Source organism: Lissotriton vulgaris, chromosome 9, assembly GCF_964263255.1.
Source record: "Lissotriton vulgaris chromosome 9, aLisVul1.2, whole genome shotgun sequence".
In the NCBI taxonomy this organism is placed as follows: Eukaryota; Metazoa; Chordata; class Amphibia; order Caudata; family Salamandridae; genus Lissotriton; species Lissotriton vulgaris.
Genome location: NC_141697.1, coordinates 643,186,287 through 643,204,319, shown reverse-complemented (window position 1 = coordinate 643,204,319; position 18,033 = coordinate 643,186,287). Strand labels below are relative to the sequence as shown.

The 18,033-nt window shown below is 47.6% G+C and overlaps 1 protein-coding gene across 9 annotated transcripts in view; it reads left to right on the top strand.

Annotated features, from left to right (window-relative positions):
- Nucleotides 1-5,414: 5,414 nt before the first annotated feature.
- Nucleotides 5,415-18,033, top strand: part of KAT5 (lysine acetyltransferase 5) — a 537,900-nt gene continuing 525,281 nt past the window's right edge. For all 9 annotated transcript variants that reach the window (XM_086938323.1, XM_086938322.1, XM_086938317.1 and 6 more), the window contains exon 1: nt 5,415-5,443. In XM_086938323.1, the coding sequence (XP_086794449.1) occupies nt 5,432-5,443 (12 nt within the window). In that variant the 5' untranslated portion in view covers nt 5,415-5,431. The remainder of the gene's footprint in view (nt 5,444-18,033) is intronic.

Sequence of the window (18,033 nt, the reverse complement as noted above, 5' to 3'; positions counted from 1 at the left end):
AGGCGGCTCGTCGTCATCCACTCGGCTACCTCTTTCATCCCTTCGTGCAGGTTGGCTCTGGCGGCGTCGGGGTCGTTGGTCAGGGAGAGGATCAGCTGGGTGTCGTCGGCGTAGGAGATTATGTTGAGGTTGTGTTGGCGTGCGATGGCCGCGAGGGGGCTCATGTAGACGTTGAAGAGTGTCGGGCTCAGCGAGGATCCTTGAGGGACGCCGCAGATGACTTCGGTGGCCTCTGACTTGTACGGTGGTAGGCGGACCCTCTGTGTTCTTCCGTCGAGGAAGGAGGCGATCCATTCCAGTGCCTTCTCCTGGATTCCGACGTTGCCGAGGCGCTGTACTAGGGTGCGGTGGCAGACCGTGTCGAAAGCCGCGGAGAGGTCTAGGAGGATGAGGGCCGCTGTTTCTCCGTTGTCCATCAGGGCTCGGATGTCGTCGGTGGCGGCGATGAGGGCGGTCTCGGTGCTGTGGTTGGCACGGAATCCGGACTGCGATGGGTCGAGGGATCCATTCGTCTCGAGAAAGGTGGCCAGCTGTTTGTTGACGGTCTTCTCGATGACTTTGGCTGGAAACGGGAGTAGAGAGATGGGGCGGTAATTCTTGAGTTCGGTGGGGTCTGCCGTAGGTTTCTTGAGTAGAGCGCTGAGTTCGGCGTGCTTCCAGCTCTCGGGGAAGGTGGCGGTGTCGAATGAGGTGTTGATAATGTCCCGCAGGTGGGGTGCGATGACGGCCTCAGCCTTGTTGAAGACGTGGTGGGGGCAGGGGCCGGTCGGAGATCCGGAGTGGACGGAGTTCATCACGCGGATGGTGTCTTCGGTGCTGGTCGGGGTCCAGGCTCGGAGGATGGTGGTGGGCGGCGTTGCTGTGGTCGTGGCGTGGGTCGGATGGGTGCTGAAGCTGTTGTGTATGTCCGCGATCTTGTTGTGGAAGTAGGAGGCGAGGGAGTTGCAGAGGTCTTGCGATGGGGTGATGTCGTTGTTTCCGGCGTTGGGGTTGGAGAGCTCTTTCACGATGTTGAAGAGTTCCTTGCAGTTGTGTGCGTTGTTGTCCAGTCGGTTCTTGAAAGCCGTTTTTTTGGCGGTGCGGATCAGTTGGTGGTGTTTCCGGGTGGCGAGCTTGAGGGTGGTCCTGTTGTCCGGTGTGGGTTCCTTTCTCCAGACTTTCTCGAGGGCTCGGCAGTTCTTCTTGGAGCTCATGAGTTTGTCGATGAACCATGGGGCTCTCTTACTGCCGGGTCTGCTGGGCGGGGTCCTCAGTGGGGCGAGTTCGTCCGCGCAGTTACAGATCCACTTCGTGAGGTTGTCGGCGGCCTGGCTGGGGTTCGCTGAGCTGGCCGGAGGGTGCTGGCTCAGGGAGGCGGCGAGCTGGTCGGCTGTGATCTTGTTCCAGCTTCTTCGGGCAACCTGTTGCTGGTGGTGGTGGATCGTCGTTCTTCTGAAGGTGAAGTGGATGCATCTGTGATCCGTCCAGTCGAGTTCTGTGGCGTGGCTGAAGGCGATGTCTTTGCTGGATGAGAAGATGGCGTCGAGTGTGTGTCCGGCGAGGTGGGTGGGGGTGGACACCAGCTGCTTGAGTCCAAGGTTGGCGAGGTTGTCGAGCAGGGTGCTGGTGTTGCAGTCGTTGTTGTTCTCCAGGTGGAAGTTGAAGTCCCCCAGGAGGATGTAGTCAGCGGAGGGGAGGGCGTGCGGGCTGACGAAGTCGGCGATGTCCTCGCTGAATTGAGAGCGTGGTCCCGGAGGTCGGTAGATCAGGGTGCCTCTGAGGGTGGTCTTCGGGTCGGTGTGGATCTGGAAATGCAGGTGTTCGGCGGAGGGTGGGGCGTTGTCGGTGCTGGTCGTGAAGCGGATGGTGTTCCTGTGGATGATGGCGATGCCTCCTCCCACCTGGTTGGCGTTGCGGTCCCTCCGGGTGATCTTGTAGCCCTCTGGGATGGCGATGGCGATGTCGGGCGCTGAGGAGGCGTTCATCCAGGTCTCCGTGATGAAGGCAACGTCAGGGGCTGTGGCGTCTAGGAGGTTCCAGAGTTCGATGGCGTGTCTGTGGACGGAGCGGGTGTTGAGAAGGATGCACTTGAGGTGGTTGCTGCTGGTGTTCGGCTTGGCAGCTGCTGGTGTCGGGCAGGTCCGGATGCAGGTGAACTTGCAGGTGTTGCAGCTGAAGGGTCCGTGGGAGCGTCGTAGGGTGGCTTGGTAGCATCCCGGGACTCGGCCGGTGTTGAGTGCGATGAGGGTGGCGGCGGTGTACGTCAGGCGGGTCCGACGGGGTCCTCGGGGGCCAGGGGTCCTGGCACTGGGCGCGGTCCAGGCGCGGACGGGCGCAGACGGGCTTACCTTTGGCGCGCCTTCGGCGCACAATCGGCGCGCCCGCTACGCGTGACCGCTGCGCGTTCGCACGGTCGCCATATATGGCCAAGTGCGCGGGTGGGCGGAGCAGCTGGGAGGCGGGAGCGGGGAGGGAACAGAAGGAAAAAAGGGGCGGGGTCAGCGGTGGTGGCGGGAAGCGGGGAGCGGGGAGGGAAGACGGAGGGCGGCGACAGGCAGGGAGAGACAGGCAATACAGCGGGGGAAACAGCAATGAAGACAGATACCAACACAAATAAACAGTAAATACAGTAAGAACACCAGGGGCAAATTAAACAATTAAGCACAGAAAAACGCCAGGGGCACAGGGAGAAGAGCGCCGATCCCGGACCACGCCGCTCGAAGGAGCGGGCGTGGCTACGAGGCGGCAGACGGGCAGCGAGGCACACAGAGGAAGGGGGTAGCACACGCAGCAGCTGGTGGCCGTGCGGCGCGGGAGTGTCCTAGAGCTAGGACACACTCACCTGCGTCGCACGGTCGCCATATATGGCCAAGTGCGCGGGTGGGCGGAGCAGCTGGGAGGCGGGAGCGGGGAGGGAACAGAAGGAAAAAAGGGGCGGGGTCAGCGGTGGTGGCGGGAAGCGGGGAGCGGGGAGGGAAGACGGAGGGCGGCGACAGGCAGGGAGATACAGGCAATACAGCGGGGGAAACAGCAATGAAGACAGATACCAACACAAATAAACAGTAAATACAGTAAGAACACCAGGGGCAAATTAAACAATTAAGCACAGAAAAACGCCAGGGGCACAGGGAGAAGAGCGCCGATCCCGGACCACGCCGCTCGAAGGAGGGGGCGTGGCTACGAGGCGGCAGACGGGCAGCGAGGCACACAGAGGAAGGGGGTAGCACACGCAGCAGCTGGTGGCCGTGCGGCGCGGGAGTGTCCTAGAGCAAGTGCTGAAACATTATTAAATGCTAAATATAAATTGGGAAAGTTGAAGATAGAACAAAAATGCAACAGGTGCATGTGTGTGAGACCTAAACATTTTTTTTTTTAAATCAATCGTAAGATTTAAATATATGGTTTATTTCGTTGCCAAAAGCCTTCTCTTTCAATGTCCTCTGTGCCAGATATTCTCATCAGTGGTAGCTAATACAATGAGAAGGAGAACAAGCAATGAACTATGCTAATAGTGCTCAGAGGATTATCATGAATGGCAGGGGCCACAAGGAGGCTGAAGGTGGGAACATAAAAGAGGCATCAATTTCAGTTTTTGATTGGTAAGACAATCTGTCATATAAAATTTGTAAAAACAAGCTTCAACCTGACCAGGTATAATCATCAACTGTTAGTTCTAACTTGTCTTCCCCTCCATCAGAGGAAGGGCATTAACGTCTAAATAAAGTAGACCTCTGTGGAATGTCCACAACCACCACTTTCACCACATCCACAACCACCACATCCACCACATCAACACCACATCGACCACCTCCACCACCACCACCACATCCACCACCACCACCACCACCACCACATCCACCACCACCCCCACATCCACCACCACATCCACCCCCACATCCACCACCATCACCACCACATCCACCACCACCACCACCACATCCAGCACCACATCCACCACCACATCCACCACCACCACCACATCCACCACCACATCCACCACCACATCCACCACCACCATATCCCCCAGATCCACCACATCTACATGTGTGTGGCTCTGTGTGTGTAGGTGCAAATGCAATGTTCTTGGATTGTCGTCACAATAAAATACACTGAACATAATCTTCACAAAAGTTATTTACAAACGTTTAAGCTATTGCCATTATAAATTACAATAGCTTTTATTTAAGTATTAATTATTTACAAAATTAAAAGCCATTGTTATTTGTAATATCAATACATCTAAGTCACGTAAATACAACACACATTGCATTACAAATGCTATAGGTGTCACATTTGCAAAAGTTAAAACTATTGACATTGTAACTGACAAAGCTATTAATTTTGCTACTTTCAAAACCAACACATAAATAAAAAAAAGTGTCATTTACAATACCAATAGCTCAAACTTTCCTAATGCGAGACCTATTGCATTTCCAATGCTTGTTAAGCTTGTTGACAGTGTCTGGGCATTAGTTGTGCTGCATTAGTACCAGCTTGACACATAAAATTGACCAGTCAACCTTTGCAAAAGAGATTCCACTGCATGGCAACAGGTGTCCCTGTGTTTTTACTAACTTTTGAACGGTTTGAGCCAGAAACCAATGTTTTTGTTAAAATCTGCCGATTAAGGAGCAGATGATGGACTGGCAAATCTACAATTATGCGAAAATCACTGCAGCCGCACAATCGTATGGTTCCAGTGGCCCTGCCCATTAGCACACTAAAATCACCAAAATGTCACACTTTAAGCAGTCTGCAATCTCGGCAGCCACGTTTTTTGGTGCTTTACAGCAGTTTTAAGATCTCTTGGAGTTTCTAGTTGCTCAAATGGGTGTAATTTCTGATATTTATATGTTTCCCATGTCTTCATTGCTTGATTTTTGCGCAGGAGAAGGAAGTGTCACTCATAGTCATTGGATGTCACTCATAATTACACTGAAATTATGAAATTGTCTCTCTTAACCAATTTTAAACCATGGCAGCTATGCGCCACACACGGCCATGATCAGTGGCGTCGTAACGTTATGAAAACGCCTCCCTCTATTTTGTCTTGAAAATTTGACTTATTTGTGTGCCAAACCATTTCGGGACAAAGATTTGAGACAGTCGCGATTTACTATATGAATTGTGGTGACCACGTTGGAATGAGAAGCATAATTATGTCTGAAGTACTGATACTAAAGAGGACTCAAAAACTATGAAGAATAACCCAATGCTTCCTCGTATTTCTTATTCAAACTTGTTTTTCAATAAGTGCATTAACATAATTCAAAATCTATTCTTTGTTAGGAAGCCTACTTAAATTTCTTTATGGTGAAGAAACGTCTACTCTGCATTCAGAAATGGCCGCCGCGTCAACGTAGACCACAGACAAACCTCCAGCGGGCGCTCTAGTCTATTGTGGCTCTCTATCGTCCGTGACCCGGGCAAGGGGCGGAGTCGTCGAAGGAAGATGGCGGAGGTGGTGAGTATTTCTATCTCCGTCTTCGTATCACGTATTGGCAGCTATGTTATTGTTTTAAATCACACTCTGCCTTTCCCCAGACGGTGTGTAATTCCGCCTCCCAGAATCTGCTCACCCAAGCCTCTGTCTCATCTTGTAGTAGAGTCGTATTGTCAAGTCTGAGGCACTGGGGAACCTTTGTTATTGAGTTTTGGGGGACCTGATAGGTTATTCCCTGCCGATTCTTATAGAACACTGTTCGAGCCCCGTGCAGTAATGCTGAACATGCTCAAATAGAACATGAGAGACTTTGGGAATTGTTAGGTGTTAAGTGGACTGTATGTTTCTTTGTGAGTGTGTGAGATAATGTTCTCAGTTCAGACTGTCAGAAGTGAAGTCTTGAGCCCGTTAACAGTCTATAACAAAGTTATGTCATGCATTAGCAGAAAGTCAGGTGTCTTCTTAAGCGTGTATAGGTTTGCTGCACATCAGGATACTGCAAGTTCACCAGACTGATAATAACGATGATTTTCAGGGAATGAGTTATGCTTTTGTTTTGGTACATGGGTGAATATCCTGTCCCGTGGACTCCGCTGGACCTGTATGTATATCTCTTTACCGCAAGGTGTTTTAGTCTGTGTATGAGTGGAGTTAAAAAAGGTGGTCTCGCTTGGACCTAGCCTATCAACAGAGTCTTGGGATTGGCATAACATTGATCCTGGCTAACGCTTGAGCATCATCGGATTCATAGATGGAATACAACTAGTGACCGCGTCCAACGCTTGGGACATCACCTAGAGCATGGGTACTCACAAACTTTCTCTAGGGGGCCAAATTTACAGTGTGGTTTATGTCAGAGGGCCGCACTGGTGGGGGCGGGGTCAGTGGGGGAAGGGGCGGGGCTAGAGCAACAAGAAAAAAACTGACCATGAGGTTGATCACAGGTCCCCGCAGCGGACGCCTTTGTCCACTGAGCCACCAGACCCGGCATACACACATCTCTCTCTCGTTCTCTCTCTCCCTCTCTCTCCCTCTGTCTCTCTGTCTCCATCTGTCTCCTTCACTCTGACTGTATCACTCCCTCTGTCCCTCTGTCTCACTCCCTCTCTCCCTCTGTCTCACTCCCTCTCTCCCTCTGTCTCACTCTTGCTCTCCCTGTCTTGCTCACTCCCTCTATCCCTCTGTCTCACTCACTCTGAATGTCTCACTCACTGTATGTCCCTCTCCATCTCTGTCTACCTCTCCATCTCTGTCTACCTCTCCATCTCTGTCTTCCTCTCCCTCACTCTGTTTCCCCCTCCCTCAGTTTTCCTCTCCCTCACTGTTTACCTCTCCCTCAGTTTCCCTCTCTCTCACTGTTTCCCTCTCCCTCAGTTTCCCTCTCCTTCACTCTGTTTCCCTCTCCCTCGGTTTCCCTCTCCCTCACTCTCTTTCCCTCTCCCTCCTTCCCTCTGTCTCCCTCTCTCCTTCCTTCCCTCTGTCTCCCTCTCTCCTTCCCTCTCCCTCCTTCCCTTTCCCTCTTTCCCTCGGTCTCCCTCTCTCTCCCTCCCTCACTCTGTCTCCCTCTCTCACTCTGTCTCCCTCCCTCACTCTTAGCGGGCTCCCTCACTCTTAGCAGGCTCCCTCGCTCTTAACGGCGCTCCCTCACTCTTAGCGGGATCCCTCACTCTTAGCGGGTTCCCTCACTCTTAGCGGGCTCCCTCACTCTTAGCGGGCTCCCTCACTCTTAGCGGGCTCCCTCACTCTTAGCGGGCTCCCTCACTCTTAGCGGGCTCCCTTACTCTCCTTCCCTCTCCCTCCTACCCTCCCTCACTCTCCTTCCCTCACTCTCTCCCTCCTTCACTCTCTCCTTCCCTCGCTCTCTCCTCCCCTCGCCCTCCCTCTCCCCTCGCCCTCCCTCTCCCCTCGCCCTTACTCTCTCCTTCCCTCACTCTCTCCTTCCCTCACTCTCTCCTTCCCTCACTCTATCCTCCCTCGCTCTCCTCCCTCCCTCTCTCCCTCTCCCTCCCTCCCTCCCTCTCCCTCGCTCTCCCTCCCTCGCTCTCCCTCCCTCGCTCTCCTTCTCTCTCTCCTTCCCACTCCCTCCTTCCCTCACTCTCCCTCCTTCCCTCCTTCCCTCACTCCTTCTCTCCTTCACTCTCCCTCCCTCTCTCCTTCGCTCCCTCTCTCCTTCCCTCCCTCTCTCCTTCCCTCCCTCTCTCCTTCCCTCCCTCTCTCCTTCCCTCTCCCTCCTTCACTCTCCCTCCCTCTCTCCTTCCCTCTCCCTCCTTCACTCTCCCTCCCTCTCTCCTTCCCTCCCTCCCTCTCTCCTTCCCTTGCTCTCTCCTTCCCTTGCTCGTCCTCCCTCTCCCTCGACCTCCCTCTCCCTTGACCTCCCTCTCCCTCACTCTCTCCTTCCCTCGCTCTCTCCTTCCCTCGCTCTCTCCTTCCCTCATTCTCCTTCCCTCTCCATCCCTCACTCTCCTTCCCTCACTCTCTCCTTCCCTCACTCTCTCCTTCCCTCTCTCCCTCCCTCTCGTCCTCCCTCTCCCTCTCCCTCGTCCTCACTCTCTCCTTCCCTCGCTCTACCTCTCCTTCCCTCGCTCTACCTCTCCCTCACTCTCCTGCCCTCACTCTCCTGCCATCACTCTCCCTCACTCTCCTTCCCTCCCTCTCCCTCCCTGTCTCTCGCCCTCCCTCCACCTTGCCCGTGTGTGCCCGGGCTGAGACAGCTTCTGGGCAGGCACACCCACAAACACAGCCTCAACGGAGCACTTCACACGTCTTCAAAAGACAATTCGTATCTTAGCGGCGCTCCCTCACTCTTAGCGGGTTCCCTCACTCTTAGCGGGCTCCCTCACTCTTAGCGGGCTCCCTCACTCTTAGCGGGCTCCCTCACTCTTAGCGGGCTCCCTTACTCTCCTTCCCTCTCCCTCCTACCCTCCCTCACTCTCCTTCCCTCACTCTCTCCTTCCCTCACTCTCTCCCTCCTTCACTCTCTCCCTCCTTCACTCTCTCCTTCCCTCGCTCTCTCCTCCCCTCGCCCTCCCTGTCCCCTCGCCCTCCCTCTCCCCTCGCCCTTACTCTCTCCTTCCCTCACTCTCTCCTTCCCTCACTCTATCCTCCCTCGCTCTCCTCCCTCCCTCTCTCCCTCTCCCTCCCTCCCTCTTCCTCGCTCTCCCTCCCTCGCTCTCCCTCCCTCGCTCTCCTTCTCTCTCTCCTTCCCACTCCCTCCTTCCCTCACTCTCCCTCCTTCCCTCACTCCTTCCCTCCTTCACTCTCCCTCCCTCTCTCCTTCGCTCCCTCTCTCCTTCCCTCTCCCTCCTTCACTCTCCCTCCCTCTCTCCTTCGCTCCCTCTCTCCTTCCCTCCCTCTCTCCTTCCCTCCCTCCCTCTCTCCTTCCCTTGCTCTCTCCTTCCCTTGCTCGTCCTCCCTCTCCCTCGACCTCCCTCTCCCTCGACCTCCCTCTCCCTCACTCTCTCCTTCCCTCGCTCTCTCCTTCCCTCATTCTCCTTCCCTCTCCCTCCCTCACTCTCCTTCCCTCACTCTCTCCTTCCCTCACTCTCTCCTTCCCTCACTCTCTCCTTCCCTCTCTCCCTCCCTCTCGTCCTCCCTCTCCCTCGTCCTCACTCTCTCCTTCCCTCGCTCTACCTCTCCCTCACTCTCCTGCTCTACCTCTCCCTCACTCTCCTGCCCTCACTCTCCCTCACTCTCCTTCCCTCGCTCTCCCTCCCTGTCTCTCGCCCTCCCTCCACCTTGCCCGTGTGTGCCCGGGCTGAGACAGCTTCTGGGCAGGCACACCCACAAACACAGCCTCAACGGAGCACTTCACACGTCTTCAAAAGACAATTCGTATGTTTATGAGGCTTTGTCACCTCTTAGCCCCCCTGCAGCCCCACTCTGACGAAGAAGGGAATCTCCCGGCCCCCACAGAGCAGCAGTCTGAGTCGCGCTGCCAGGGGTTTTTGCTGACACAAAAAAAAAAAAATAAACACGACTACATGTCTGCAAGGTCCGCGGGCCGCCAGGGAAGGCTTGCCGGGCCGCCCCTGGCCCGCGGGCCGTACTATGAGTACCCTTGACCTAGAGTTAGTGTGATTCGAATATTACTACTAATATAAGACCATACTCTAGGGCAGTGATAGTATAGCCCGGGGGGCACATGCGACCCTCCTGAGCTTTACATGAGGGCTCGTTTGAACAGCAGCACTATGCCGCTGTTTAGTTTACAGAGCACTAATATTCATAAATGTATTAAATACGCGGCAAGCATTTACAGTCGAACTGAAGTGAATAAATGAATTAAAGACATCTTGCAAAAAAGTGTAAAAATACCATTATAATTTAAAAAGTGTATTTAATTAACTTGCAGAAGAGTTTCACCTTATTACATCAGATTATAAAAGTAATTTTTTTAAAGTGACAGTTATATGGGCAATATTATAGTTTATTAAATCAAACACAAGAAGGTTTCCTTTTTACACATATCCTGGACAAAGTGAGGGTATGTCCAATTTCAATGAGTATTACTTGAGGTGAACCTATTATCTAGACTCTAGAAAACAGCATGCCATCAATTGGGCGGGAAAGGCAAAGGTACAAGGCGATGTGTTCAAGTTATAACAGTCTCTTCAAACTGGACAATAATGAGTTATCATAAAGTACTACTGTATTTGATAATTGCAAAATTAAAAAAAGAGAGAGATGATCCCCACACTATATGTTTGGTAAAACTCTGTTTAGATTTATTCTGATACAAAAATTACTTCATTATTCATTTTCACAATTTTAAAAACACATGTTATACATTTTATTAAAAATTTACATTTAAAAACACAAAGAATCAAAAAGGTCGACGCGGCGTTTCGGTATTCTGCTAGGACACCTTCTTCAGGACTGATTCTTATTCCAGATGGAGTTCATATCTCTACTGGACAATGCTGTTTGTCATAAAGATCCTATGGGCTTTGGAATGATAGACCCGTCCCAGGATACTGTGCTCAATTTGCAAGTTGTGTTGTCGCTAAGTAGAGAAATATTAACAACGTTCCTTTATGTTGTCATATGTCTATATTTCTCATTCCCATCAAGTATCTCTGTCTTTATGGCATAGATTTGCTGGATATTTGACTACCAGGAGGAGCCACCGTTTTATTAGTAAGACCACTGAACGGACCCAATTGAAAACGGACCGCTGAGGAAGCGAATGGCTAAGAAATGATATCCTTTCCCTAGATTGAATGGTTAATTAACGACAGCTACGACTAATAAAACGGTGGCTCCTCCTGGTAGTCAAATATCCAGCAAATCTATGCCATAAAGACAGAGATACTTGATGGGAATGAGAAATATAGACATATGACAACATAAAGGAACGTTGGTAATAATTCTCTACTGGGACGGGTCTATCATTCCAAAGCCCATAGGATCTTTATGACAAACAGCATTGTCCAGTAGAGATATGAACTCCATCTGGATTAAGAATCAGTCCTGAAGAAGGTGTACTAGCAGAATACCGAAACGCCGCGTCGACCTTTTTGATTCTTTGTGTTTTTAAATGTAAATCTTTAATAAAATGTATAACATGTGTTTTTAAAATTGTGAAAATGAATAATGAAGTAATTTTTGTATCAGAATAAATCTAAACAGAGTTTTACCAAACATATAGTGTGGGGATCATCTCTCTCTTTTTTAATTTTGCAATTATCAAATACAGTAGTACTTTATGATAACTCATTATTGTCCAGTTTGAAGAGACTGTTATAACTTGAACACATCGCCTTGTACCTTTGCCTTTCCCGCCCAATTGATGGCATGCTGTTTTCTAGAGTCTAGATAATAGGTTCACCCCAAGTAATACTCATTGAAATTGGACATACCCTCACTTTTTCCATTTTTTTGGGGACTTCTTTTCTTTTAAAACAAATCTTTCCCCCCAGTCCCCTATAAGTGTGCGTGGGGTCCTCCTTTCACTTTATAACAATATAATTTTCCTGTATGGCATTAGTATATCGTACATGGCATGGAAAGTAAAATGTTGTCTAGGGACTGCAGCACATGGTTTTCCAGCCACTCGGCTGACAAAGAAAACTTTACTTCAGGCCTGCCTGTGTAACCAGCCTTCAGCAGCTTTTAAACCTGCATGTAAACATGTACAAATAACCATGTTGACAGGAAAAAACCCTATTCTTAATTATTTAATAAGTTACATCTATGTAGACCATGTAACCCACAAGGTAGGATGCCTAGCAATTGAAGATGGAACCTCCAAGAATTTAGTGTTGGTATGTACCTACAGTAACTAATTTGACACTATTTTCACTGTACACAGCTGTGCTGCTCCTAAGACAAAAACTAAAGTTTGGGTAAAATAATTCTGCTCCCTTTGTTTTGGTTTAAGCTACAGAATAATTCAACCACTACTTCAGATGTTTAGTAAAAATTTCATTCACTGGTAAAGTCCGATTTTTTAAATATTTTAGAAAAAGTAATTTTCAAAAGTTAGACTTTGCCTGCCTGGATCTCCAGTGGTCTAATTAGCTTGTTCCCTGAGCAGAAACTGTGGATTAGGCCTTTTGTCAGGATAACCTTGATATGAGGTATGTGAATACTCTCTGCGTAGGAAGGGCACCTGCAAATAATTCATTAATTTGAATCTGACCAGTTTGAGGCCTGTTCATTCTTATTTAAGTCAAATGGGATATCTGGGATATGAAATCCATTATTTCCTAGGCACTGTTTGGACAGCCTGGCACAAGCCCAGTGGGATGGTATGCTGGTGCCAGAAACAGTTTGCTAGGGTTGGGGAAGAAGGACAGCTTATTTCCCTAAACCATTAGTCTCCAATGAGTTGCTCAGGATCTACTGGGAGCTCATCGGTACCCTTGAAGTAGTTTCCCAAAGTGAATCTTAGCTCTATACACCATTCAGATGGTTTATGCACATTAAAGACGATAGCACTGCTCATCTTTTTATGTTTTTTTTTTTCTTAATTGTATTCATTTTTGGAAACAATGTCGTACAGCACAGCTATCATTACAGCTATTTTGTCTGATGGACCACAATACAAATCAATGCAGAGATGACAGTCCCATCTTTGCATATTGATGACTTGTTGAGTCGTAATCGCACTCAAGGTTGAATACTGTCGTTGTATGTTTTGGGTGTGGGTGGTGCTATCGAAGTGCAGCCCACTGTGCTCTGGGCATGTGATGATTCGAAAAGCGGCAATTCCCTCAGGAGTGACGTCCCTTCGATGCACACTTAAGTCAAATGTTCATCTCATTCATTCAATAAAGTTTCTTCAAAAGTGTATTAAATGCTTGATTCTGTTTTATTTCATATTCCTTTGGTGCGCGTTATTCCTTCATAAAGCTTTCAAAGCATTCATTGCGATTGTGCCCAATGCATTTCGGGCATGTGCCCTTCATCAGGGGACTTATTAGTCCTGTGAAATCATACAAGAGTGACAAAGGTTCAATTAACTAGCAATGCACTATAGTTCTGATTACATGTCTTCACTTCATAATCATGATTAAATTAACATGCACAAGGGGGATTGAGAGGGCAGTACTTCAAGTAACCTGCATTCTTTTCATCACCTGTGGATTCTGGTAACTGCTGGTGTCAAATTGAGTGTGTAACTGTATTAGATAATGTTTACGAGTGCTTGCATGCAGTTGGGTTGTGATAAATATTCATGTGTGTTAGCAAATAATTAACCGGCCTGAGAAACGTTATTGTTTGGTGCATTACTGGTGCCGTACACAAGACGCGTTCTGAGTGCAGTTGTTAACCCTTTAGTGAGTACTAAGTCTAAGTGTGGCATGCTGTTGTCACAGCGAGATACTTTCCATGGAAGAGGATTTTAAAGGACTATTCACAAGCAATCCAATTTTTGCGTATGAAAGAACAAAAAACATTGAAGAACTATTGAAGCAAAAAACACCATTGCCGACAACAGAATTCAGAGCTACAATATCATGTCATAACTGCGGGAACTGCAACGCGATTATCAAAGGCAACAAAATTAATCACCCGTTACAAGGAACAAGAATCAAACTCAGAGTCAATGGGACATGTGACAGTTCCAACCTAATATACATGTTGAAATGCCCATGTGGCCTCTCATACGTGGGACAAACCGCAAGAAAGATCAAAACAAGACTTGTTGAGCACAAAAGCAACATACGCTTGAAAGCAGTCAAATCAACAGTCGCGGCACACTTTAATGAACTCAATCACAATCCCAGTCAACTAAGGTTTTGTATCCTGGAGATGGTGACCTCATTACCTGGAAGAGACAATACACAACAATTGTTAAGACGCAAATTACATTGGATACATCGCTTATCCACGGTACAGCCTAAGGGACTCAATGAACGGCTAGAATACAGCAGTTACCTTTAAACTGTCATTACTGTTCATATACAGCTGTCAAACATGGGTGTTAAGCTATATATGAAATCAGATACTAAGTACAGTACTTTGGCTTTCTAATTTTAATTTTAATTTCTATACGTTCATTCAGACAGTCATGTAAATGTATTTCACGTTTGCCTTATCATCAGCATTTTCACCTGCATGGAAGTTCGATTCAGTAACCATCCAATAGTAGATGTAACCCGCATTTGCATAGATTAGAGTGTAAGACACATTGTCATCAGCATCAGTAAACAACCTACAGTATCCACACTTGTATACATTAGAGTGTCAAACACGCTAGAAGAATAAAGTTAGACAACACCGTCTTTTACAAACAACGCGTCGCACCCGTGGTCACGTTGCTCAGCAACCTCCTATCAGGAAGAGGCTCACACCGACATCAGTCACATGACCCTGCAGGCACCAATCTCCTCCGGTAATATAGAGGGAATCAAACGTATTCCGACTAACACCACGATCGGGACTAGAAAACGAACACGCTTGCATTTAACGCACTGAACGGTAAGCCATCACTTAAAGTATAATTAGCCAAGTGAGCACGCCAGCTATGGAACACGAGCATAAACTAACGTCGTTATCTTTGTTCCAAACTCAGATTGAGAACCGACCAAGATTAGCAGAAATACGCGTTATACGAAGCAAATGCCACAGGTCAGATTTCTTATCGGACAGTCGCGGTGACAACAGCATGCCACACTTAGACTTAGTACTCACTAAAGGGTTAACTACTTTACTCAGAACGCGTCTTGTGTACGGCACCAGTAATTCACCAAACAATAACGTTTCTCAAACCGGTTAATTATTTGCTAACACACGTGAATATTTATCACAACCCACCTGCATGCAAGCACTCATAAACATTATCTAATACGGTTACACACTCGATTTGACACCAGCAGTTACCAGAATCCACAGGTGATGAAAAGAATGCAGGTTACTTGAAGTACTGCCCTCCCAATCCCCTTTGTGCATGTTAATTTAATCATGATTATGAAGTGAAGACATGTAATCAGAACTATAGTGCATTGCTAGTTAATTGAACCTATGTCACTCTTGTATGATTTCACAGGACTAATAAGTCCCCTGATGAAGGGCACATGCCCGAAATGCATTGGGCACAATCGCAATGAATGCTTTGAAAAGTTATGAAGGAATAACGCGCACCAAAGGAATATGAAATAAAACAGAATCAAGCATTTAATACAATTTTGAAGAAACTTTATTGAATGAATGAGATGAACATTTGACTTAAGTGTGCATCGAAGGGACGTCACTCCTGAGGGAATTGCCGCTTTTCTAGTCCCATCTTTGCAGCACCAATGAGGGCCATGCACAAAACAATTCAAAAGTAGCATAATCAATTAGGCAGAATTAAGATAATACAACACTCATAGTTTTTTCTTGAGATTGCGCAACTTCTCCGTACAGGAATTTGTCTGACATTTCTCGCTAGTCCTGAATGTCCTTGAGGACTTTCTCGTCAATATGTGCCATTTGTTTCCTCTGCCAACAGCCACTCGTCGACCTGTTTATACCACATCTGTATCTGAGGGCCTCATGGTTGTATCCACTGTGTCATTATCATGCGCTTGGCCAGTAACACTAATGATGTTAATCCATATTGGATGTAACTTTTTTTGGGTGTGGGGCGTAAGCCCCAATTATGCATTTTCTCAAAAAACACTTAACCATCAGCTACAGTATTGTAGCCAGGGCCTCTAACCCCAGGCTCCAATAGTCGCTGTCCACTAGACACAACCATATCATGTGAAGTAAGTCTGCCACACTATGAGCAGGCGTCTATGTGTTGAATTAATCCTTCTAAAGCACTGCTCATCTTAAGACCGTTAAAGTAGAAGCCAGCCAGACCACTGTTGGGGTTTCATGCTAACACACACTCAGTTGCCCTATGAGATCTGCAACATGATTATCTGTATCCACTCTCAATCTAGCAAAGTCACAAGTAATTAGTAGACCCATTCTATCAGTCCCAATATGTGTGTGACTATTGGGCCAGGAAATAAGAGTGCCTGCAATAGCCAGAGAGGAGTTACCTAAGTGTGGGTTGCCTGGAGTCAGAAAGTGTGCAAGTGGGGTGCATTATCTTGGTCTAGTTGTAAATACGGGCAGTCCTGTCAGCGTAGCTTGACTAACCTCATTTTGGCCACTGCAGCTTAATAAGGGCCATGACCCATGTATTGTGAACATCCTTACCATTATCATGTCCAGCCTTGGCATTGTGGTGTCTCTGTTGTAATTGTGAGTCTATTGGTATATAAGAGGCATTCTTGGAGTTTTGGTAAGCATCTATGGCATGTGATCGTAAAGCTTGTACGTTTTGAAGCCGATTTTTTCTGTTTGCAGCATTTGTACATGGGAACTTGAAGAAAATGACAAGCTGATGTTTGGTGACTGCGTATTTGTTAAAAAAACAATAACTAGTATTTTGAAAGCAAAATACATGTTTCTTTTAGAAAAGAAGTCTGGAAAATGTATTTTTGTTTTTCCAAAATTGAAGAGGCATTTGATAGGAAAATGCTTATTTCAGAAACTGAAGAAGACAACATGGTTACATTTCCAAAACATATTTAGACCTCATTGTTGAATGGTAATTCTAGCAGAGTTGGGGAGGCATATTGCCATGGTTATTTCCTTTGTGCCACAAGTAGTGTCTTGCTTCTGCTGCTATTTCATTTGTCTTGTGTCTGATTTTCATATTGATAAAACTTCTCCTGAAATTTCTGCTGATAACCCTCCTTGAAATGTTTGAGTGATCACTAGTGTATTGTTAATGGAAGTAGTCACTACTGCTCTGTTTTAAGTTTGTTGGCAGGTCCCTATGATTTTCTTTGAGCAGAAATAGCGCTCGGTGTAGAAAACATTGGAGATCCTGCTAATCACACCTCTGAAGGAGACACCAGAAACCCCCAAGGAAAGAAGCGTGATGCCATGATGGATTTTACTCACAGCCATGCACAGTGTCATGGGTTTCAGTTAGGCAAACAGGACGTGCTGCACAAGTGGGAATGGTTGCACCAGTGGACATTTTTCACATGAGTTGGGGAGTTTTCAGGAGTCACCCCTACCCAGAGGCTAGTGAATACTGCAAAGGTACCACCTCATCCACTGCTCATCTGGACACTTACTGGACCTGTGAGAGAATAGAAGGGATTTGGATCTGCTGACTCTGACCTGAGGGGCTAGATCTGTTCCCACTCGTACCCTGGACAGACAAATGGGCTCCAAGTGTTAGTTGGCTGGCCTCCTGTGTGGCTAGAGGGACTCAAGCTTCAAGAGGCCGTTTTCCAGTTGTACCCGCTGACCAGTAGGATTTGGACCTGGACCGGATCCTGCTGGTGGCACCTTGTACAGTGGGAGCCATAGAAGAGCCCAAGAGGAACTACTTCAAAAAGCTTGGAACTTATAAAGTGTTTACACTTTAAGACCTCCAGCGCATCAGCATGACTTTGCTGCAAAGGTGTCCGATTTAAAGACATCTTCGTCTTACACAGGTTATGCGTGCTCAGCTGAAGAATTTTAAGATCCATAAAAAGACTAAGTCCGAAAACTTTACAGATATGGTGATTCCAATCGACAAGGGGACTGTAGTGGATGCAAAATTTGAATTTTCACAGCCAGATCTGTTCCTTCCAAAAACAGTGGCTTAAGCGGGGACTCGTCTTGTGGCTATCCAACTTTGAGAGGGCTTTGCTGCCTGCAGCATTGTCTACTGGAGGATTTCGACTTGGATTAATACTTCCAAATTAGTTACTAAGTCAGAAGTTAAAAATCTTAGACTGGGTCAGTCTAACCTCTGCCTCATAGCTGTCCACCTGAAACATGGCTAGGTCTTGATCATCCGTGAACCAGGACCCCTGATTGGTGCTTGCTTTTTCATGGTACTTTTTGCTTTAAAGTAAAAAAAGAATCATATCTTCTCTTTCCCTTATTGGATTTTAGTCATTTAGTGTACTTTTTCTTGTTACATTTTTCTCTTATTTTTGCAATTTGGAGTGAGATTTTTATTTTGCTGTGTGTTAGCTTTACTTCCCACAGTTTCCTTAAGTAATGCACTCCTGTCTTCTCTGTGACATAGCTTCAAGGGGTTGATCTCCTTTTTATTTGCTGAACTTGTGTTTTGGACCAAAAATGATTTTGTAATTAATATTTCCTTCCCAAACTAATAA